The sequence below is a fragment of the Sus scrofa genome, chromosome 7 (genome assembly GCF_054392235.1).
Source record: "Sus scrofa isolate SSC_HxYL_T2T_F1_AM1 chromosome 7, Sscrofa_HxYL_maternal_Yorkshire_Landrace_v2.0, whole genome shotgun sequence".
NCBI lineage: Eukaryota > Metazoa > Chordata > Mammalia > Artiodactyla > Suidae > Sus > Sus scrofa.
Window position 1 is genome coordinate 104,230,576 of NC_139389.1, and position 22,602 is coordinate 104,253,177.

The 22,602-nt window shown below is 54.3% G+C and overlaps 1 protein-coding gene across 7 annotated transcripts in view; it reads left to right on the plus strand.

The window, feature by feature from the left end:
* Positions 1–951: 951 nt before the first annotated feature.
* Positions 952–22,602, plus strand: part of PLEKHD1 (pleckstrin homology and coiled-coil domain containing D1) — a 34,688-nt gene continuing 13,037 nt past the window's right edge. For 6 of the 7 annotated variants that reach the window (XM_084966373.1, XM_084966374.1, XM_084966375.1 and 3 more), the window contains exons 1-6: positions 952–1,445; positions 16,923–17,016; positions 17,325–17,414; positions 17,633–17,709; positions 18,947–19,038; positions 19,978–20,030. In XM_084966373.1, coding sequence (XP_084822499.1) covers positions 1,297–1,445; positions 16,923–17,016; positions 17,325–17,414; positions 17,633–17,709; positions 18,947–19,038; positions 19,978–20,030 — 555 coding nt within the window. In that variant the 5' untranslated portion in view covers positions 952–1,296. The remainder of the gene's footprint in view (positions 1,446–16,922; positions 17,017–17,324; positions 17,415–17,632; positions 17,710–18,946; positions 19,039–19,977; positions 20,031–22,602) is intronic. The other variant, NM_001174165.1, reaches the window with a different exon arrangement.

Here is a 22,602-nt window from a genome sequence, read left to right on the forward strand (position 1 = left end):
ACTTGCAAACTTCTGTTCTAATCTGACTTCTCCGTCTTAAAAATGAGACATCAGCGCCTCTGAGGGGTAAGCTGTTTTCCCAAGGGCGCAGGGGATCCTGACTGCCCCGACACAGCCTGCGGTTGCTCTCCCTGGGGAGGAAGGGTGATTGCAGCGGGGTCCAGCCGGCTGCCTCTAACTGTGCAGACTCAGTTCCTTGCCTTAGGAGCCCAGCGCGCCAGCAGCAGTGCTAACACAGCCTCCTCGGTGGCCGTCCCCAGGGGCTGGACCTACATCTGCCCCGGCCTGAAAGTGAGATGATCACCTAGAACCGCCGACAGAAGAGGAAGTGGACGGAGCTACAGGCCCCAGGGAGCACGGACCAGGCGTGCCGATAAATCACGGACACTAGCTGCACTGACCGGATTGTCACTGCGTGCCAAATGCCGACGCTGGCAGCCAAGTTCTGGGAAAAGAAATCTGATCCGGGCGCGGCAGCGGTGGTTCAAAGCGAGACCCACCTGAGCCAGCGGAGAGTGGCTGCGGGCTCGGACGGAGCCTCCTCTTGTCTCCGCTTTACAGGCGAGAAAAGCAAGGCTCACCTCAGCTTCGCAGTGGGGTTCCAAGCCCAGTTGTCTGCCCTCCCCCACCTAGAACAAGTCGGGAGCTGCAGGAGGGACTCCAAGCCCGCCACAAAGCAGACCATCGAACCGCGTTCCGGGTTTCGGAGTGAACGCTGCACGCAAGAAGGAACCAAGGGAGAGATGGGCTCGCGGGGTGGGGGTGGGGAAGTGCCGGGGCCGCGTCCAGGGGCCAGGCGACCCGCCGGGACCTTCCGGACGCGCGGAGCCCGGCCCTCTCGCCGGCGCCCGCACTGATTGGCGCTCCCGGCCGGCCCTCCAGCTAGCTCACCTGCCCCTCCCAGCCAATCGGGGCCACCAGAATTGGGGCTGTCGCGGGGAGGCGGCGGGCGGGGCGGGGGGGGGGGGGGTTGGTGGGGGGGATGCTGCTGGCTGGAGGCTGAGCCGCCCTTCCCGCCGAGTTCCTTCCCGGTCCGCCGCAACCTCGAGCCCGAGCCGCTGGCTGCGTGCCCCGCGCCCCTCGCCGACGCGCTCCGGCCCCCGAGCGCTTTCATGCAGCAGCTCCCGGCCGGGGCCGCCTCGCGTCTCGGCTGGCTGAGACGCGCCCCGACGGCGCCCCCCGCCGACGCCACCTCACCGCAGCTTCCCGCCGCACACGCCCTCGCCCGGAGCCCCGCGTCCTTGCCGGCCCCGGGGAGTGGGTGGACCCGGCCGGGAGCAGCCCCGCTGAGGCAGGATGTTCACGTCCAAGTCCAACTCGGTGTCGCCTTCGCCGTCCCTGGAACAGGCCGACTCGGAGGCGCTGGACATCAGCACCAAAGTGCAGCTCTACGGTGTGCTGTGGAAGCGGCCCTTCGGGAGGCCGTCGGCCAAGTGGTCCCGGCGGTGAGTGTCCCTTCCGTGCCGGGTGAGGACCTCCTGGGAGGGAGCCAGAGCTGAAGGACCCTGTGCCATCTCCTCCATGACCGTCCTGCCTCTGCCTTCCTTTGTGACCTTGGCCTAGCCCCATTATCACTCTACGCTGGCTCCCCGGCAGATACGGATCCCAGCCTGGGCTGGGGTCGTCGCTGCCCGAGGCTGGGCGAGCTGGGGTGGGACCTCTGAATTCTCTATGGACTGGATCTATGTCGGGCTGGGGAGATTGGGTGTGGTGGGCTAAAGAGATTCGTAGAGGTGGCTAGGAGCGGAGGTGGGTCAGGAGCCCAGATGGGTCAGGTTGTGCCAGACTGTTGCAAAGGAAGAAACCCTAGCTCTAGCCAAAGATAGCCTCTTGGGACTGGCCCCCTCCCACTGCCCAATTCCATCATTTTCACAAGCCCCTGCCCCAGGCTTCCAGGTGTATGCTTAGAGGTGGGGCATGTGTCCCCCCCCCCCTTACACCCCCAACTGGTATCTGGTATTTACACTGAGGGAGCTTCTGAAAGGCACCAGCCAATGGACCGATAAGGGCCTGGAAGGGCCTATGCCCATCCCTGGAAAGTGATGTCGGGAACCCCTCCAACTGTCCCTTGAATATATATTTTAAATCTGGGCTGATGGGAAAGAGATTCCAGTGCTTCAGACGGAGAAGCCAGAACTGAAAGCAGGGACTTGGCTGGGGGGTAGGGGGGGAATGGGGGCGACAGGGAAGCAGATGGGGTAGAGACAGAGGACAGTGAGGGAAGGGATGGATTGGGATTGGTTCTGTCAGAAGGACTGATCCCTTGGAAGAGGTGAAGGGAAGGGTCAGAGCAGCTGGGTTCTTTCGGCATCAGCTTCCTGGTCCTGACTCAGAGGTCACTCTCCAGACATCAGTCGCCACTTTCCACTCATAAATGGGCCTGAAAGGTACTGGAAGAAGGGGGAGCTCACAGCCCTGAACTTGCAGGAAGCTCCCAATTCTGGTTTCAGGAGCAAGGGACCATCTTCTGGATAGCTTTCACCTTCAAGCCAGTCTCAGTTCTGAGATTTGCCATGGAATGGCTTATTCAATGCGGACCCTCATCAACCCCTTCCTGAAGGCGTAATTCTGCCAGGAAACTAGGATTGTTTCTAGCTGCTCCTTCCCATCCCATACTATGTATGCCCCTGAGCGGGGGTGAGGGTGGGGTCCTTATATGTTCCTAGGAACACAGTTCAGGGGGATATGGTAGCGGTTGGTTCTGATGTTCTGTTTTGATGAATAATTTAACATTTCAACAAGACCACAGAACGAATGGAGCTGTAGATGGTGTTTCACATTTCACATACTTGTTTTTGCATCCATTGTTAATTCCGTTGGCTTTAACTCTGGGGTGTGATGGGATGTAGCCTTCTTGAGTTTCTCCAAAGTTAAACATATCTCTGATCTCCTGAATGGAGCAGCTTGGAGAGCATCCTATGAGGGATTTTCTGTGCCAGGAGCAGACTTATCTCTACCAGGGTGCTCAAGTGGGGTTGGGAAGGCTGCTTATAAAGTCAAGTACCATTAGCAGAGTATCCCCCCATCCCCTTCTGCCTCAGCTGCTCCAGGCAGCCAACACTCCTCCTTTGGGTCTGGCTGCTGTCCTTGGTATTACCTCTGGGTCTTGCCATCCAGGACCTCTCTTGCCAGGCATTTTTACCTGATTACATCCCTAGTAAATGGCTAGGGGCCTGCGACCCTCAGGTTATGTCCCTGAGTTCCCCACCCCATCACCCACAGATGTGAGGACCTGACCCCTCCACCTGCAGTTGATTCTGATATTGGGCGGTGTCAGGGGCAAAGGCTGTCAGCTAAAAGCTCAGTGATGGAGCCAAGTGTGTATGTGGGGCGGGGGGGGGGGCTTGGAAAGCTGTAGCACCCCCATCCCAAGAATCCTCACCAGTAGTCCCCACAGCCATTTGAAAACCCATCAAGTCCAAGTCAGAACAGTATAATCCCCTGCAAAGTCAAGTCTGCCTCCTTTCAAGGAGATCATCTGTTCTGTCCCCTTTTATAAGAATTTGCCGGAGTTCCCATCGTGGCGCAGTGGTTAACGAATCTGACTAGGAACCATGAGGTTTCGGGTTCGATCCCTGACTTTTCTCAGTAGGTTAAGGATCCAGCGTTGCCATGAGCTGTGGTGTAGGTCGCAGACGTGGCTCAGATCCTGTGTTGCTGTGGCTCTGACGCAGGCCAGTGGCTACAGCTCCGATTAGACCCCTAGCCTGGAAACCTCCATATGCCACCGACCCTAGAAAAGGCAAAAAGACCAAAAAGAAAAAAAAAAAAAAAGAAAGAAAGATTTGCCACTGTGCAAAGACTCCCCCTCCTCTGGGACTTGAGAAAAAACTAACATCCCACCAGCCTACCCTGGGTCTCTGTCCATGGTCACGGTTCTGGGAACACACAACATACACACATGATTTATTTAGCCTGGGGTCAGCAACAGCCAGCCAGAGAGGGTCTGGGGCGGGGGGTGGGGGTGGGGGGGCATGATGCTAAGTTCAGCCCCCTCTCACTTCCCGGCAGAACCCCCTGGGCCCTGGTTTCCATTTGTGAAGTGGAGTCTCTGGACTCCCACTAATTAGCAGCCACAGGAAGGCCCGGGGAGGGGGCAGCTCAGGCCCGCCCCGGCAGAGCCTTGCCATTAGGGCGATCGATGCTGAGCTGGGGCAGCAGCGACTGGGAGGGGGCCTGGAAAGGCTTCCGCACCTCATAAATAACGAATGGGCAGGATGGGCAGGATGGACGTGGCGGTGGCCAGCTGGGTTCTGTAAGACCTCTTCTGCTCAGGGTCTGTCTCTGCCTGGGCCTCCAGCGCCGACGGCCCAAGCAGACCTGCCCTTGCCGGAATGGGAAGATGCCCTTGAGCTGAAGGGTCACCTTTTTTCCATAAACAAGACGGGAAAGGAATCAAAAGCATTCCTTAGTGGAGATAAGAGGACCAGGAAAGGGTCAGGTTGACAACTCCGTCCTCCCCTTAACCTGTGAGCAGTAGAGATGCGGATGCTCTTGGCAAAGACCCGGACCGCTCAGGGACAAGGACGAAAGGAGCGGGGCATCTCCGTCTTGCCGAGGTCAGCCCTGCGGTGGGGCTGGTCCCCCAGACAGGCCAGCTCTCTCCCAGGGCCTCATACTTCCCCAAGCATTGCAGCCCCTCTCCGAGATCCCTCTCAACACCCCCCAAGGTTGGAGCCCCTGAGGAGGAGGGTCAGCCAAACCCTTCCCGCAGCAGGAACGGCTACACTCCTGTCCCTCCTTCCCCCAGGTGTAAGGTGGTCCCTGGGCCCTGAGCCAGGCCCAGTAGCAGCTCACTCTTGTGGAACAGATGGGTCCTGCCTCAAGGAGCTAAGACTCGCAGTGTCCACTGAGTGCCAGGGGGACTGTGGGGACAGTGGCCTCACTTCCTCAGTCTCTGGCCGTAGCCTGCACTGGTGTGGACAGTTGGTCTGGGCCGTTGGCAGTCACCAGACCAGAGAGACCTGGGGAGGCTTTCTTCCCGCAGAGATTTAGGTCCAGGAGTTTCCCCTCTGGCTCTGAGCACCGCTTCCTAAAGGGGGCGCTGTGATACTGAACTGTCCCAAAGGGCGTAGGGGAAGAGCTAGCCTATCACCTCCATGCACCAGGCTCAGCCTCACTCTAGTGACACTGGGATGTGGTCTCACTTTCTGGCTCACATAGCATTTCTCACTGCTGCCTGCACAGCTGCTGCATTTCTGCGTGTTCTGTCCCAGGGGGAGGGTGCCTGCAGGCCCCGCTTTTTATCATCAACTCTGTTTTACAGACTTCTTCTAGAATGACAGATTTGGAGGGTAGGCAGTGGCTAGGTGGCAGCTGAGGGCTCGCCCCAGATCCCTCTGTCCATCACTCCCTGACCCTTCTGAGGCGGTGGCCCACATGGAGGTGTCATTGAGTCCTTAGAGGAAGGAGACGGGTACACTCTGTGGGCCACAGCCCAGCTGTAAGATGAACTCACACCCATTAGTTCAGGCTTCTCTGGGGTGGTGTGATGACTTGCCTGGACCAAAGTTAAATGTGTTGATTGTGCAAACAAGACACACTTCTTCCTCCCCGCCCCCCAAGGAGCTATCATTAGGGGCTGTTGATGGCCTATTTGAAAATGACTCTCGGAGTTCCCATCACAGCTCAGCAGAAACAAATCTGACTAGCATCCATGAGGTTTAGAGTTCGCTCCCTGGTCTCGCTCAGTGGGTTAAGGATCTGGTGTTGCCGTGAGCTGTGCTGTAAGTCACAGACGCGGCTCCGATCTGGCGTTGCTGTGGCTGTGGGGCTGTGGTGTAGACCAGTGCTACAGCTCCGATTCGACCCGTAGCCTGGGAATCTTCATATGCTGCAGGTGCGGCCCTAAAAGGACAAACAAACAAATCAGCCAAAAAACAAGAACTTTAAAAAGAATATGATTCTCACTTGCATAGGGGCCAGAACTCGAGCCAAACACTTGAGGGCAGTTCAGCTTCCTCATGTCTAAGACTTGGAAATAAGAAAGCAGTTTTCTGCTGGTGAGCAGCTGCATGACCCAGGCCGAGGCATGGCTGTGTCACATCTCATCTGCAAAATGGGAGTGGATCAAATCATGGTGTTTTTTGTTTTCTTTTTAGGGGCGCACCTGTGGCCTAAGGAACTTCCCAAGTAGGGGTCGAATCAGAGCTGCAGCTGCCAGCCTACACCACAGCCACAGCAACACCAGATCCAAGTCGCATCTGTGACCTACACCACAGCTCACAGCAACGCTGGATCCTTAACCCACTGAGCGAGGCCAGGGATCGAACCCTTGGCCTCATGGATACTGGTCAGGTTCCTTTCCACTGCGCCACAATGGGAACTCCCAAACAGCGGTTTTTAAACTCTGTTCCATGGTGATTCTAAAGATGTCTTGGCTCCACCACAGGGGGGTGGGGAACAGAAGGTGGGGCTCTGAGCCCCCTGCCACCTCACCCAGCGCCTCTGCACTATTATCTGCTTTACACAGTAAGCTTGTCTTTACTACGTTGTTTGAAGAATACACCTAACGCTTGTTAGCGCCCCTTGGCCTTAACGATCTCCGAATAAACCCTAACTTGTCATCCCCCTTCCACTTCACTGTCCTGCTGTCCTGCCACCTTAGACCTAGTGCCAGGCCCATGGCAGAGGCCAGGATGAGCATCCCCTGAGCATATCAGGCCGCTCGGAATGAATGAAAAGGGACACACACTGGGGACTGTGTTATTGCTACTTCAGAAAGGGCCGCCTCTGCTAAGCCATCCTTCCGCTGCTCTAGGATTTTTCCCGGCTCCAACCCCCACACTTCCATTCTCAGTGCCTGAGAGGCTCGGGGACAAGGGAGCCTGGGGGCTGGTCCTATTCTGGAAGTTTGTGCCCAAGCAAGAAGGGGCAGTCAGGAAAGGGTATCACGCTTTCCATGCACGGGTGGCTCACACGTCCACTGGGCTTTTGCTGCCCTCTTGAGAGTGAGAGACGTTTGGCCCAAGGTCTCACCCCACTAGGGGATCTGAGAAAGTCTAAAGTCTACCCAGGGTTTCTGCTAATCCCCAAGAAGCTCCAGACTCTCATTGCCTTGTTTGTGGATGAATTTGCTACAGGGTAGATGCTTCGTGTTGCACAAGCAGATATGGATCTCGGCTCGTTCCTCAGTCTCCCCACCATCCCCACTGCCATGCAGATGCACCAGCCTCCATGTAAGGTCTTTGGGAGTCTAGCAGACTGTGCCGAGGGGAAGCCTTGGCAAAGAGCAGAGTGGAGGAGGGATTTAAATCCCAAAGGTGTGGGAGTTCCCATTGTGGCTCAGCGGGTCAAGGACCTGATGTTGTCTCTGTGTCTGATCCCCGGTCTCACTCTGTGGCTTAAGGATCTGGCATTGCCATAGATGTGGCTGAGATCCAGTGTTGCTGTGGCATAGGCTGCAGCTGCAGCTCCAACTTGGCCCCAGCCCAGGAACTTCCTTCTGCCACAGGTGCAGTCCTAAAAAATAAAAAACAAAAAACAAAAAACACAAAAGGAGTTCCTGTCATGGCTCACTGGTTAACAAACTCGACTAGGATCTGTGAGGATGTGCGTTCAATCCCTGGCCTCACTCAGTGGGTTAAGGATCCGATGTTGCCATGAGCTGTGCTGTAGGTCATAGACAAGGCTCGGATCCGGCGTGGTGTTGGCCGGCAGCTGCAGCTCTGATTCGACCCCTAGCCTGGGAACCTTCATATGCTGCAGGTGCTGCCCTAAAAAGCAAAAAAAAAAAAAAAAAAAGCAAAAAAGAATACATACTGTAATTCCATTTATCTAAAATTCAAAAGTGCGGCCCTAAAAAGCAAAAAACAACAACAAAACCAATCAACCAACCAACCAAACAAAAAAGCCCCAGAAGTATAAGCACCTAGTTGAGTGTAAGCTCCGTGGTTTCCTGAGCCTTCAGGTACCGCCTCTCACCACCACCAGAGCTGGGACTGTTCACCACTTCTCTTGACCCTGTAGGACCTGGGCTCTTGCGTCTTCCCTGCATTCTCTCTCATCGGAACTATCCCATCACCCCTCCTCCCCGCTGCCCCCCAGCATTTCCTCCACCTCCAAGTTTCTCTCACTCTGTGATGCCAGGCCCTTTCCAGCCCCTATACCCACTCTTGGCTTTTGCATCCCCAGACCCTGAGTAGCTCAACAGAGTAGATGGACCTTTCTTTACCAGGACCCACCCAACTTAGAAGGTACCTGTTGATCTAAGTAGTATTTTTTCCCTTACTTCTAGCTGGATCACCTGTAAGGCCAGTGTTGGCCATTAAGCTCTACTTGAGCCCATGTTGCCTTCAGAGCACCGAGGAGGGGACTAGAGGTGGAGGTGAAGCTTAGGAAAGCCTCTCTTGGGTTCCCCGGTTCATCCTGGATGGCACCTGTGTCCACCCTGTCACCTAAGCTGGAGTCCTTGGCCTCATGTCATCCCAGACTCGGCTCTCCCCACCCTAGTCTATTCAACAAGCTCTGCTGACCTTTTTCAGCAACAACCCATAACTATTATCACCAATAACCTTAAATCTGCCCCCTTGCCCCGCTGTGGAGCCCTCAAAACCACCCTCTCCATCAACTGCGATTTGACCTCACAGGTGCCCTGTCGGAAACCCATTGGCAGCTCCCCTCACCTGCAGGAAGCAGCCCAACCTTTTCAGGAGGACCGCACGCCTCAGCCTGCTCTGGTCCCTACTTCTCTCTTTGACCTTAACTCACCCCTTACTCTCCCCCCCCACCGCCACCCCCGGCCTCCCCACTCCTCTGGCACTTACCTGCCGGCAATGCCAGACCTATTTCCATAACCTTGAACACACTATGCTTTGCAAATTCTGTTTCCTTCTGTCTCGAATGTATCTCCCCTTTACGAGTTCTCTCAGTTTCCCGGACAATCCTCTTCATTCTTCCAAACCCTTGCTCAGTTGTCACCTCCTCTCAGAGAATCCCCTTGGCTGGACACTTAGGCCATTCATTCCTTGCTGGTCAGTTCTCTTCCTGTACCTCATAGAAACCTGTAGTGACATAGGCTACCTGGTGCTTTATAATGATCCCAGCTCCCTACTTATCAGCTGTGTAACCTGGGGCTTGTTACTTAACCTCTCTGTTTTCCACTTACCTCATCTAGCTCATGTGAGGAGGGAATGAGTTAGCAAACATTCTGATGTTTCTAAAACAGTGCCTGGCACAAAGAAGGAGCTTGATAAGCAATAAGCATTGGGTTTTTTTGGTTCATTTGTTTTTCTGCCCATGACTAGGGCATGCAGATGTTCCCAGCCAGGGATCCAAACCAAACCACAACAGTGACAATGCCTGCTCCTTAACCACTGTGCCACCAGGGAACTCCACATTGGATATTTTTTAAAGTATGGATTTGTACAGTTCTCACGCCTGTGTTTGCACAAGCCCCCTGAGGGCAAGCAATAACCAAGCCCCAGGACCCCGGCTGTACCAGGTGATTCCTTTCTGCTGTCTGACATGAGTCAACCAGGACCTTGCCGTCACTTTGCCGAGAAAAGCTCTGATAAGGCCAGGTCTTAGGTAGGGAGGAGAGCCAAGTGCAGTGATAGGGGCCCGAGTGTCAGGAGCACAGAGAGCACAGCCATTGAGAACATGAGCTTTGCTAGCATGGTACCAAACCAGGTTCTTTTGCCCAGTCTCACAGCAAGCCAAAGCTGGGCTGCTCAGGTCTGCAGCAGAGAAAAGGTTTAGTCATGAGGCAGCCAAGCAAGGAGGTAGGAGAACAAATCTCAAATCCCGTCTCCTTGGAGTTCCCGTCGTGGCTCAGTGGTTAACGAATCCGACTAGGAACCATGAGGTTGCGGGTTCGATCCCTGGCCTTGCTCAGTGGGTTAAGGATCCCGTGTTGCTGTGGCTGTGGTGTAGGCCGGTGGCTACAGCTCTGATTCAACCCCTATCCTGGGAACTTCCATATGCCACAGGTGCAGCCCTAGAAAAGGCAAAAAACACAAAACAAAACAAAAAATACAAATTCTCCTCCTCGAAGGCCAGGGGTTTGGGGTGTTTATGGTATAAACAAGCAGGGTGCTCTGAGGCGTGGGGAGAGGTGACAGCAGGAAAGGAGGTGAGGGGCTCCGTGTTCAGCGCAGGCATGCCTCGGTTACATGCTTCTTCATGCATGTGCAAACTCCGGGGGAGTTTGGTCTGAAACGGAGGGGCATTTGGGGCTGTGATGTCAACAGGTGACAAATGGGAGAACAGGTCTATTCTGTGCAGACTCCAGTCGGCCGGGTTGGGACCATCTGGTTACAGCAAGTTTTGTTGTGTTACAGGCAGAGGGTTTTTAAAACAAGCTGTTTCCTGATCTGCTGCTCCATAAGACAAGCTCAAGAATCTGTGAGTCACCAGTTTCTTTTTTTTTTCTTTTTTGTCTTTTTAGGGCCACACCCCCAGCATATGGAAGTTCCCAGGCTAGGGGTCAAATCGGAGCTGTAGCCGCCAGCCTACACCACAGCCACAGCAACTTGGGATCCCAGCCGCGTCTGCGACCCACACCACAGCTCTCGGCAATGCCAGATCTTTAACCCATGGATGGAGGCCAGGGATCAAACCCGTATCCTCATGGATACTAGTCAGATTATTTACCATGGAGCCACAACGGGAAACTCTAGTCACCAGTTTCTGTTGTGGGTTTTTTACCCTATAGGGCTCAGTTTCAGCCCTCCTCTATCTTGTTTTGTTTTTATTTTTTGGCCTTGCCCTTGGCACATGGACATTCCCTGGGCCAGGGATCCGCAGCCACCTGAGCCATAGCTGTGACAATGCTGGCTCCTTAACCCGCTGCACCACCAGGGAATTCCCTCCCCTGTCTTTTGATTGAATTCCTCAGTCTTGAGGGGAGAGGGCTACTTTCTGCTGATCAGGGGTGCAGACCTAAGTTGGATTTGAGGGATGAAATTGTTTGGCACTTGATTGCCTATAGAAGACCAAAGCTTTGGGTCTGGGCTTTTATGTTGAATGATCACTATCTGGGTTGCAGTTTGGGGCTTCAGGATGTGAAACAAAGAGCAAGTGCAGAATTTTAGCAAGAAGAAAGGCACATCCTAGCAAGCACAGAACAATGGCACCTAGTTCAAGTCATTTCTCAAATAGAGACTCTATTCCCGAGGGGATCCATGAGAAGATCTTTGCTAAGTGATCAAATCCGGTTCTTGGGATGACACCTGTGGGAGTCAAGGTGTCTAATTTCATCTCAGTAGGCTTTAACTTCCAATGCGATATTAATATATACATCACAGGGGCTATTGGCCACTACACGTATGCCCCTTCTCTGCGTTTCAGCATTTGACTTGCTGTGTGTTGGGCAAACACACTTGGTTCGGTAACAAGCCGACAGTCCTGAGTTTCCAGTTTGCCTCTTTCTGGCTGCTGAATCTCTCAGTACCTGTTTCCTCACCAGGGAAATAGAAGAGCAAATATTCTCCTTTCTCAGAGTTGTTATGAGAGATTTAAAGAAGAGGTGAAAAAAACGTATTCTTTTATTTTTATTTTTTTCTTTTTAGGGCCACACCTGTGGCATGGGGAACTTCCCAGGCTAGGGGTCGCCACAGCCACAGCAACGCCAGATCTGAGCCACATCTGTGACTTATGCCGCAGCCTTTAGCAACGCCAGATCCTTAACCGGCTGAGCAAGGCCAGGGATCAAACACACCAGTTGGATTCTTAACTGGCTGAGCCACAATGGGAACTCCGCAAAACCTTACCTTTTTTAAGACCAGAGAGGGGACACAGCCAGGCCCGACACAGCCCCCTTACTCAGGCACGCTCTCTGGACTTCACCCCCAGCACAATGGGCTAGACAGGGAGGCCCTAAGGGCTAGGGCTGGAGACCAGGCTTTGCTCAGAACCAAAGTTGGCCTGGATAGAGGGGTGGGCCTTGGACAGGAGGGAGGGACAGATGCAGGAAAAGTGCTATGTGTTTGGAGGCCAGCGAGCTGGCCAGCTGGGCTGGAGCCAAGAGCTCCCGCCGGTAGCAGCTTTGGTGAGTGGCAATGGGAAAGGAGGTCAGGAGAGGCTGCTGCAGACACTGAACCTAATAATAAGAAGGAATAACAGTAATAATAAAACTGGGTGGAATATTTACCATGCCATGTTCTAAGTCCCTATGTGGGAGTTCCCACTGTGGCTCCGGGGTTAATGAACCCGCCTAGCATCCATGAGGACACGGGTTTCATCCCTGGCCTCCCTCAGTGGGTTAAGGATCCGGTGTTGCTGTGAGCTGTGGTGTAGGTCGCAGACGCAGCTCAGATCCCGCGTTGCTGTGACTATGGTGTAGGCTAGGGGCTACAGCTCTGATTCGACCCCCTAGCCTGGGAACCTCCATATACCACTGGTGCTGCCCTAAAAAACAAAAAAAACAAAAAAAGTCTCTATGTGAACAAATTCATTTACTGATCCTGGCAACCCTGAGAGATATATGTGCTATTATTATCCTCAAGTTACCCTGAGGGACCTGAGGCCTAGAAACATCAGGGGACTTGCTCTGGGCACAGTGCTGGTCAGGGGCAGATCTTGATGCCTACTGCCTGTGGTCCGTCTGCTTCCTGCCCAGGGGCTGGCACAGAGGCCAAAGCAGCTCCTGAGAGATCGTGGGGTGGGAGCAGGTGCCGGGGCTAGTGTCCGTGGCTGTTGTCAGTTACAGATCCACCTCTGCCCTGGCTGTGTGACCTTGTGTGTATGACTTCTCCTCCATGCCTGTTTCCTCGTCTGTGAAATGGGAACAAAAAGCCCTACCTCCCACGATTGTGACATGGATCAAATACTGATACATGCACTTTGCATGGAAGCCAGCCCATGAGAACACCTGAACAGCTGGGGACAGTGACGGTCCCCAGCCCTCCCTGAGCCAGCCCAACTCTGCAGGGCCCAGAAGGAGGTGGCCCCTGACTTTCGGTCAGAATGAGAGCTCTGGGGAGTTCCCGTTGTGGCGCAACAGGATCAGCAGCATTTCTGGAGCGCTGGGACACAGGTTTGACCCCAGCCCGGCACAGTGGGTCAAGGATCCTGCGCTGCTGCAGCTGTGGCTGAGATCACAACTGCAGCTCCAACCTGATCCCTGGTCCGAGAACTCCATATGCTGTGGGGCGGCCAGAAAGAAAAAAAAAGAAAAACAAAGGCAGTAGAATGAGAGCCCTGGGAGTAAGGGGACTTGGGAGCATGGGGCAGGAAGAGGAAGTGTCCATCTGTACAGGGGATCTCTGGACCTCACCCGCGCCCTGCTGAGAAGCTGATAGTCATCAGCCGGAGCAGCAGACAGGCCCCGAGGCAGGTTGCACGCAAAGCCAGCCCTTCGGGTCCTAGAATTGCACTTGACAAATATGCCCTTTGTTAGGCAATCCTCCTCCTCGCCAGCCAGGAAGTCGCCCTCCTCCTCGAGGTCCGTGCCAGCCTTGACCCCCACCCCCACCCAAACCAAACTGAGAGCAGCTGCAACGAGGTCAGGCTTGGCATGCATGGTGCATGAGCCCTTCACCACTGCTGCAGCCATGGGGGCCCCTAGAGCTTTTAAAGTCTGGTTGGCATGGAGCAAAAGCTGCCCTGGACATTTGTCTTGCCCTGCTTCTCTGTGCCCTCCTTCAGAGGGCAAGAGGAGGAGGGCCATGACATCTGGGGACACATACTGTGTGGCAGGCAAGTGTGGAGGACTTTACCTTCCTTCCATCCACCAGATCCTCTCTTGCCCTCTTGTGGTCACAGCCCCTAATGGATCCCCCTATGTCCCCTTTTCTCAACACCTGCCCATGACAATCTGTTTTCAACACAGCAGCTAAGCTGAGCGTTTTGTAATGGGAATCAGATCATGTCACTCTTGCTCAAAACTCTCCAGTGGCTGCCCTCTTGTTACTTGGAGGAAAAACCAGCCTCTATCAGCTAGCAGTGTGACTTTCAGCAAGTTGTGTCCCCTTTTGGCTTCATTTCTGCCCATAGAAAATGCAGGATGATAAAGAGTATTGAAAGCCTTAGCTGCTTGGAGTAAGGCATGGCTTGGGGTAAGTGCTAACTAAGCATGAGCTTTATCATTATTGTCATTGCAGTAGCCCAAAGGGCCTTACACAGTCTGCTTACTACCTTTCCTTAGCTGCAGCTTCTCAGTTCCCTCCAGAGCCAGACACAATGTCTACCCCAGGGCCTTTGCACCTGCTGCTCTTCTGCCTAAAACACTTACCTCTCTGCCCATATTACCTTCAGGCTCTCTCTGACCACTCTGTTTAATACTGAAGCCTCCCCCACCCACCCTTCATGCCATTGCTTTCCCTGCTTTATTATTTTTATGTCCTCTCAAGCAGTCATCAACACCCGGCACCTGGCATGTCGTTTATTTAGTCTGCCTGCTCACTGCACACAGTCAGCGTGTAAGCTCAGTGGGGACAAGGATTTGTATTTCTCTTGTCCATAACTCTCTCCCCAGCACCTTGCACAATGCCTGGCATAGGGTAAGAGGGCAGCAATGATGTGTTGAATCAATGAGTGAACCTTCACAGCAGCTCCAGGAGACAGATATTTGCATCCTTATTTTATAGAGGAGTTTTGGAGGAAAGGCTCTGCAAGCCTGAGCATTCATTTGAGGCTGTGGCTTGAGGGATGAGGATTGTTTGCCTCCAGAGCCCCGTTCTTTCTGTGCCCATGTGTCTAGTGACCACCTGCCTGTCACCTCCACCACGTCCCTGGCACAGGGCTTTGCTCTGAGTGAGGAGGGGGCTCCAGAAAGACCAGAAGGTATTTTTCATCATCAGCTCAGGCACATACGAGAGACTGAGTAAGCAGTCTCTTACACTGTTAAACTGTTCTGCTAAAGAACAGAAATTCCCTTTCTCACTGTTCTGAGGCTGCGCATCTGAGATGAGGGTGCCAGCAAAGGACCCTCTTCCTGGCTTGCAGAAGGCTGCCTCTCACTATGTTCTCAAGTGGGCGTGAGAGCAAATGCTTCCCCCCCCCCTTTTTCTTTCGTTTTTGCTTTTCAAGGCTGCTCCCATGGCATATGGAGTTTCCCAGGCTAGAGGTGGAATCAGAGCTACAGCCGCCGGCCTACACCACAGCCACAGCAACGCAGGATCCGAGCTGTGTCTGTGACCTACACCACAACCTATGGCAATGCCAGATCCTTAACCCACTGAGCGAGGCCAGGGATCGAACCCGAAACCTCATGGTTCCTGGTCAGATTCGTTTCCTCTGTGCCACGACAGGAACTCCAAGTCTGTGTTCTTGACTACTTACTCTGCAAAGTTCCCTTGAAACTGTTAGGGGGCAGCTCCTTGGCCCACAGGACTGAGGAACCATGACCCGCCCTCCGGGAGCCCAGCGTCCCCTCCAGACAAGATGAACAGACGGAGTGCGGCCATGGTAGTAGGTGCCAAGTGCATGGCCGGTCAGCAAGTGCAGAAGGAGCTGGGGCAGCAGTGTGGGCTGCACTGGCCACTAAGGCTGGGACAGGTTCAGCCAGAGGAAGAGAGAGAGGAGGGCCTTCCTGGGCCAACTGCACAAGCTCCTTGGCAGAAGCAGGCAGAACAGTGAGGCGGGAGGCAGGGAGCAACGAGGCTGAAGGGCCGAAATAGCAGGAAAGCGGAGAAGGCGCAGGGGTCAGGTGCTGGAGGGCCCAGAACGGGTTGCAGTTCTGCGGAGGGCGGGAGTCTTCCTCCACCGAAGGCAGAAAAGCCTGGGGGAAGAGTTGACACTTAGCAGGATGTCCTCTCTGAGGCCCACAGCTTCCTTCAGTGTCTGGCTGGGCCGAGAGGGTTGGTGCCAAGAAAGAACATGGTTGGGGTGAGGTCACAGCAACGGACAGAGCGGAGCTCCCTTTCCTGGGGGAGGCGAGATGGCAGTTGTCAGCAGTCCCCCTGACCCTGCTATGGCAGCTGTGGCCTCGGGAAAGGTCCCATGGCTGGTGGCACCTTCAGAGACTCACCAGCCACTTTTTAAATTTTAAGATCCTCCGAAGAGGATCTGTCCAACCAGTGGTGTGCTGGGAAACGTTTAACAACTGGCTTTCTTGGGGGTGGGGTGGAGCACTGTTTTGTAGCAATTGATGGTTTTCCTGGTATAAATACTCCCATATGGCTGATACCAGTGTCACTGAAGACAGAGCTGGGGAGAGTCACACACGGTTGACTGTCCTGAGGTTGGCTGTCGTGAGCCAATCTGAGTGCTGCTTCCAGCTCCGCCCGATCCCGTGGCTCCAACAGTGGCCTTAGCAGGGAGGAAGCAGCCAGTCATTGTGTGTCCCAGAGAATCAGGGCTCTCAGAGCCCTCTGGCTCTTGCCATGGAGGGCACCTGGCATCTTATCCTAGTCAGCTGCAGCTGCAGTCCTGTAAGAGTTTATGCGTGGGTCCAGGGGCTCCACCTGTGGGCATCAAAGTCAAAAAGCACCAAGGACCCAGAAATCTTAGGTTCGAGTCCCAGAAGGAAGCTGTGGAGCAGCTGAGACCAAAGAGAACGCAGGAGTCGCATGTGGGCGGCAGGCCTGGCCTCACCAGCCTGGTACCCACATTTCATTTGCTGGCCAGTCTTCAGGACCACTTGTCAAAAGACCCATCCTGTAATCTTGCGCCTTCTTGCCCTCCTTCTGCATCTCCTGGGGTCGGCCCTAAGGGACTGAGATCAAGGCTCAGGGGGTACCTGCGAGGACGGACCACAGACACTCCCCCCTCCCAGGCCAAGGGGGCAGCTCAGGGGGGCAGGAGGAGCCAGTTGTGGAAGCTTCTGGAGGCTCCCTGTGGGCCTCCCACCTTGGCTGCCCACAGGTGCTGGGGGCGGGGGTTGGGTTCCCTGGCCAGCTGAGGCCTTTGCCCGGAGGTGGAACATGAGTGGTGAGGTCGCAGCTGTGGCATCCCCGGGGTCCCCCAAGGGCACTCTCATTGTCCCGGGAAACCTCACCCTTCTCTCCTGCTTGCCCCCCCTTCCTCACCACCTGCTATAGGTTTTTCATCATCAAAGAGAGCTTTCTTCTTTACTACTCTGAGAGCGAGAAAAAGAGCTTTGAGACCAATAAATACTTCAATATACATCCGAAGGTGAGGGGGCGTGTCCCCAGGGCCACAGCGAGGGAGGGGCCTGCGGGGGCTGCGTGGGGTGGTATTCTCTGAGGGTAAGGTACTATCTGATGTCTTGCTCTGATCTCCCAGAGAGTCTGGAAAACAAATCCAGACATCCTGGCCTCTCCTGGACGGGGTCCCCCACCCTCCTGTGCCCCACCCCTCATGAATTCTGGTCTGGCTTCCAGCCTGGGGCCCTTGACAAGACCTGGCTATGGCTGAGGGCTCCCAGAGGCCTTGAGTGACCTGGGTGGGGTGGGGGGCCACCTCTTCTGGTTCTCTCTCAGGGTGTCATTCCTCTGGGGGGCTGCCTGGTGGAGGCCAAGGAAGAGCCCAGCATGCCCTACGCCATGAAAATCTCCCACCAGGATTTCCACGTGAGTAGGGCTCTCCCCTCGGCCTGGGCTCAGCAGGGCCAGAGCCACTTCTCTGGGACCCCAGGCTCCCTCCCAGTGGGCTGGCCCGGGAGGGGTGTCAGTGACTGAGGGATGTGGGCTAGGAGAGCAGAGCAGGGCCTGGAGGAGGCTCGCGGTGGCCTCCATCGTCCTCAGGGTGGCCTCTTCTCAGGTACACCCGTGGCTCCTCTTCCTGGCAGGGAAACATCTTGTTGGCTGCCGAGTCCGAGTTTGAGCAGACCCAGTGGCTGGAGATGCTGCAGGAGTCTGGGAAGGTGTAAGTGCCCATGGGCAGGAAGGGGACAGACTGAGGGTCCAGAAGGGGAAAGGGTGTGCGCTGGGCCAACCCTGATCTTCTGCCTCTCTGCTGGGATCCCCGTGGGCACTGAGGACCCCGGGAGAGGGCAGGGAGCGGGGGACAGGGCTGTGGGAGCTGGTGAGGGTGGGAAGAGGAGACAGACTAGGTTTAGCATATCTATGGCGGGTGGGGGTGGGGGGTCTTGTCCAGGGTCGCAGGTGGCAGACATAGACACTGTTTGTCCCTCAGTTCTTGGGAGCAAATCCAGCATTCATCACCAGGAGGATGTGGCCGCCTCCCGACACCCATCTCCTCTCCCCTGGCCCATAATGAATCCCAGCACTGACTGGAGCTGGTACTTTGTAGATCAGAGTCCAGATCACAGAAACCTCCAGCCCAGCATGGCCCCTTTGCACACAAACCCCTGTCCCAGCACCTGCCTATTCATGCTGGGTCTGCGTTTAGTTCCGCAAATAATACTGAGTACCTGCCCCGTGCCAGGCCTTGTGCCAAGTGGTCAGCATTCAGTGGTGCAGAAAGCAGCCTGGGAAGCAATCTCTTCCTTGCTCCAAATATTAATTATGTTAAGATGATCAGTAGGTTCAGTGATTTTTCAACCTGCTCCTTCTATCATAAATGATTATCAGACGATGGATACTTCTATCTAGTATTTTATTAGAGATTGCAAAATGCCATTCTGCCATTCCTTCTAAACCTATAATTAGCACTCTTTTGTAAAGAAGTTTTCTCTTATCAACTATTTAGTTGCCATAAAGTATAATCGATATAGGAAAGGCATGGTACATGCTTGATTCTTTGTTAATTCACAGAATAGTGATTAAAGCAGAAATAGTCTTTAAAGACAACTTGTAAGGGTTTTTTTTTTTTTTTGGAAGAAGAGTATTATTATGATTTCATGGATTAAAATTTAAACCTAAAATATAAGTTAAAAAAAAAAAACAAAAACCCAGCCCATGGGGGCCCACTTTGCAGCCTGGGCCAGCCTCCGGGGACAGTAACTGATTGATGCTGGTGGCATGCCCAGAGCCACAAGTGCCAGGGTGAATGCGAGCTGGCATGCGGCATCTCCAGGGGATTCTGGAGAGAAAGGGTGGCCGGTACATGCCCTGCACATCCTCCTTCTCCCCACCCTTCTGTTTTAACGATTCTGTGTTTCTTCCTCTTCTCTCTTGTCCCATCTGCCCTCCCTCCCCAGGACCTGGAAGAATGCCCAGCTGGGAGAAGCCATGATCAAAAGCCTGGAGGCCCAGGGGCTGCAGTTGGCCAAGGAGAAGCAGGAGTACTTAGGTTGGCTGCGGGATCGGCTGGAAACCGAGGCTCCCTGACGGCAGCATGTCAGGACCAGGGGCTGCTGCCAGGGGCTCAGTGCGGGACTGAGGGCGCGTGTATTGGTGGAGCTTGGGTGGAGATTAGCTCAGAGCCTGGAGGACTTTAGGGCGTGGTGCTTGTCCTTTGGGTCAGCATAGCAGGAGGCCAGAGAGCCTGGGGGTTGAGAACCTGGGCTATGGACCCAGCTTAGTCATTTCTCCATCCACTGTGTGCATCAGGCAGCTCAGCCTGAGCCTCCATTTCCTCCTTCTTAAAATGGAGACAAACTGCCCCCAGCTTTTAGAGGTGGCATGGGGATCTGGTTAAATGGGATCAGGCACACAGTAAGGGCCCCACAGGTGCCCTTAACACCTGTCCTGGGCCCCAGGTCCTGAACTTGGCTCCAGTTCCCACCCTCAGCCTATTTTAGGGTTCTAAGGCCCTGTGCCCCTGGCTGGCTGGCAGGCGTGCTCTGTTTGCCAAAGAAGATGAGTCTAGGGAGTTGGTCCTTTGCTGCCAGGGGACCCCCTCCCCTACTGCCTCCTTACACACATAAAACCCCGACACTGGTTCCCCTCCACCCACGCTAGACACCCCTCTGCCCTCAGGACCCGCCCGGCCTCACTAGCCAGACACCAGTGCAGAGGTTAACAGCGCCCCAGGGAGCGCAGAGACCCACCTGAGCTCTCAAAGATGATCTGTCCTTGTCTTGTGAATGCTCAAGGCAGGGACAGTGATGGGACTGGAGGGGAGCAACTCAGACCAGCACAGGGCTTCCATTGCCGGGAGCTGGCCCCACCCTCTGACTGGCCTGGGCTCGGCAGGTGCTGGGGGTGATGGCGGTGATCACAGGCCCTGAGCCTCAGAACTGGACCTGGAGTGAGCTTTTCCTGAGAGTGTGTGTGCTTGCTTTGGCAGACAAACTGATGGAGGAGACGGAAGAACTCTGCCTTCAGAGGGAGCAGAGAGAGGTAGGGTACACGGAGGCCTCTGCCCACCGCCTCCCGCTCGGCGGGCGTTTCACCTCCCTCTTGGGGGTGTCCTGGCTGGTGTTCCTGGCACGGGGGAATGGTGGAGGGGAGATGGGCACCCGGGCCACTGGCTGGGAAATCAGATGTGCAGAGCGAGGAGGCCCATGAGAGGACAGTGCTTGCGACTTGCTGTGGCTTCTAAGCAAGATGTGGATTTCTCCTTGCCAGTCCCTGGGGAGGAAAGCCAGAAGGGTTGGTGATCACTTTCTAGAGAAAAGGCCATTCAAAAAAATGGATAAGCCGTGTCAGGGAGTAAGGAGAGGCTTGTCACTGGTGATACTCACAAAAGGCGACCGTGGCCTCTCTCATCCATAGAAGGGCTTCTGACACCATAAAGGGCTTCTGATTGGGTTGGATAAGAGCAGAGGTTCCTTTATCCTCTCAGTGTCAACGTACAAGTTCTTAGGAGGCCACGCATTGGCCGGAGACAGGCTATGGGGGAAGGGAGACCCTTGCCTCATTTGAGGGTGGAGGGCGGCTGAAATCCGCATCATTTGGGATCTCCGTGCCACGCTGGGTCTTGCCTGTTCTGAGAAGTCATTGCCACCCCTGGAGGGCAGGGAAAGGTAGTGATGAGCAGTGCTGACTGGGAGCCAGGCTGCCTGCCTGTGTCTGAATTATATCTTCATTGCTTCTGGCTGTGTGACCTTGGGCAAATTACCTAACCTCTCTGAACATTAATAGCCTCAAGTGAGACTTGGGGATAATAATAAAACCCATCTTATCAGGGATGTTGTGCAAATTAAGTAAGATGTTACTTATAAAGCGCTTGGACAAGAGTACATGCTTAATGAACATCTGTGTTTATTAGTATTACGATCATTAATTATGAGCCCATCCTGCACTTGAACTACTGAAATTGCACCTCTGCAGTCAGATTCTTAACCCACTGCACCGCAGCAGGAACCCCTGCCTGGTTCCTTTCCATTGTCTCTCCTAGGCAAGTCCAAGGTTGGGCCCATCAGCCTGGGCTCAGTGCTTGCCTCTCTGACTTGACGCTTGCAAACTCCTTATCCTTCCCAGCTGACCCTCAGCAGGCTTGAAAACAGGCTGTGTAGCACCCAAATAACTCCTGGAGCCTAGCAGAGCACTTGGCCCAGGATGGGTGCTTGATAAATGTTGTGGAATGACTGAATGGATGGTTTGGATTCTGCTAATTTTACATTTCATCATGATGTTAATCCAGTAGGACAACCCACCCTCATTCTTCTTCTTCCAAAATTTGATCAGATATTCTTGCCCCTTTGTTATTCCAGCTGGACATCAGTATCATTTTGTTGGAGTTCCCGTGGTGGCTCAGTGGATAACGAATCTGACTAGCATCCATGAGGACGCAGGTTCCATCCCTGGCCTTGCTCAGTGGGTTAAGGATCTGGCCTTGTTGTGAGCTGTGGTGTAGGTCGCACACATGGCTTGGATCTGGCGTTGCTGTGGCTGTGGTGTAGGCTGGCAGCTACAGCTCCGATTCGACCCCTAGCCTGGGAACCTCCGTATGTGGCAGGTGCGGCCCTTAAAAAAAAAAAAAGCAAGCAAGCAGCATCATTTTGTCAATTACCCCCCCAAACAACACCTCCTCAAAAAAAAAAAACGAAACAAAACAAAAACCCAAACCAAAACAAACAAAAAAGAGAATCACGTGGTGTATTTGTATCCGGATTGCAAGGATTTGAGGATTGGCACCGTGAGGGCACTGAGCCCTCCCCCTCCCCCTAGCCCCGCCACCCGGCAGTGTGTGTCCCTCTCTGGTGCCGCTCTCATCCAGGTGCCTCCCACATTAGAGTTTTGGCATTTTCTTCATACGGTTCTATACATTTGGAGAAGTGAGACTTCTGATGGATGGTCAGCTACTTAAAGGCAGGTAATTTAGGAAGCCAGGGGATGGTGTGGAGTGACAGACACAGCCACTGGCAGGGAGAGATAGACTTATCCATCAGAGAGGCTAAATCTGGGGCAGCAGTCAGCCCGAGGAAAATTTAGACTCTCTATCTAGGTCTTTAGCCAGGAAATGAGGCCAGCAGAGACCCGCTGCTCACAGGCCTCGCTTAAAGCCATAGCACACTGAAGGAGGCAGGCCTGCCAGCTGTGAGCTTCCTGGTTGCGGGTATAGAATGTGGGCAAGACTCACCTGGGCCCAGCTGGTACCGCAGGAGGCTGCTCTGGGCTGGCAGGAGGGAGAGGATTGTGTTCAGCTTCATGGTCAGGGTCGCATGCCCGTGTCGGCTGCATTCTCTCGATCTAGAATAGAACTCACCAAGTCATTCGGTCAAGGGTTTTCCTCCCTTAACTTGCCCATCTATGTTATGGGTCTGCCTGAACCCTACACATTTCCCATCTCCGTTCCAGGTCATGGAGGTGACCTGCGAGTGACTTGCTTGGGCCACTTAGAAAGGCTATTTGGTACAATGGCCCAGTGATAAGATGCAGAGTCTCTGGTCTCCAGGAGGCAGTGTGGTTGAAAGGGAGACTCAGGGTCTGGGGTTAGTCTATCACTGACTCTGCACCCAGGGCAAAT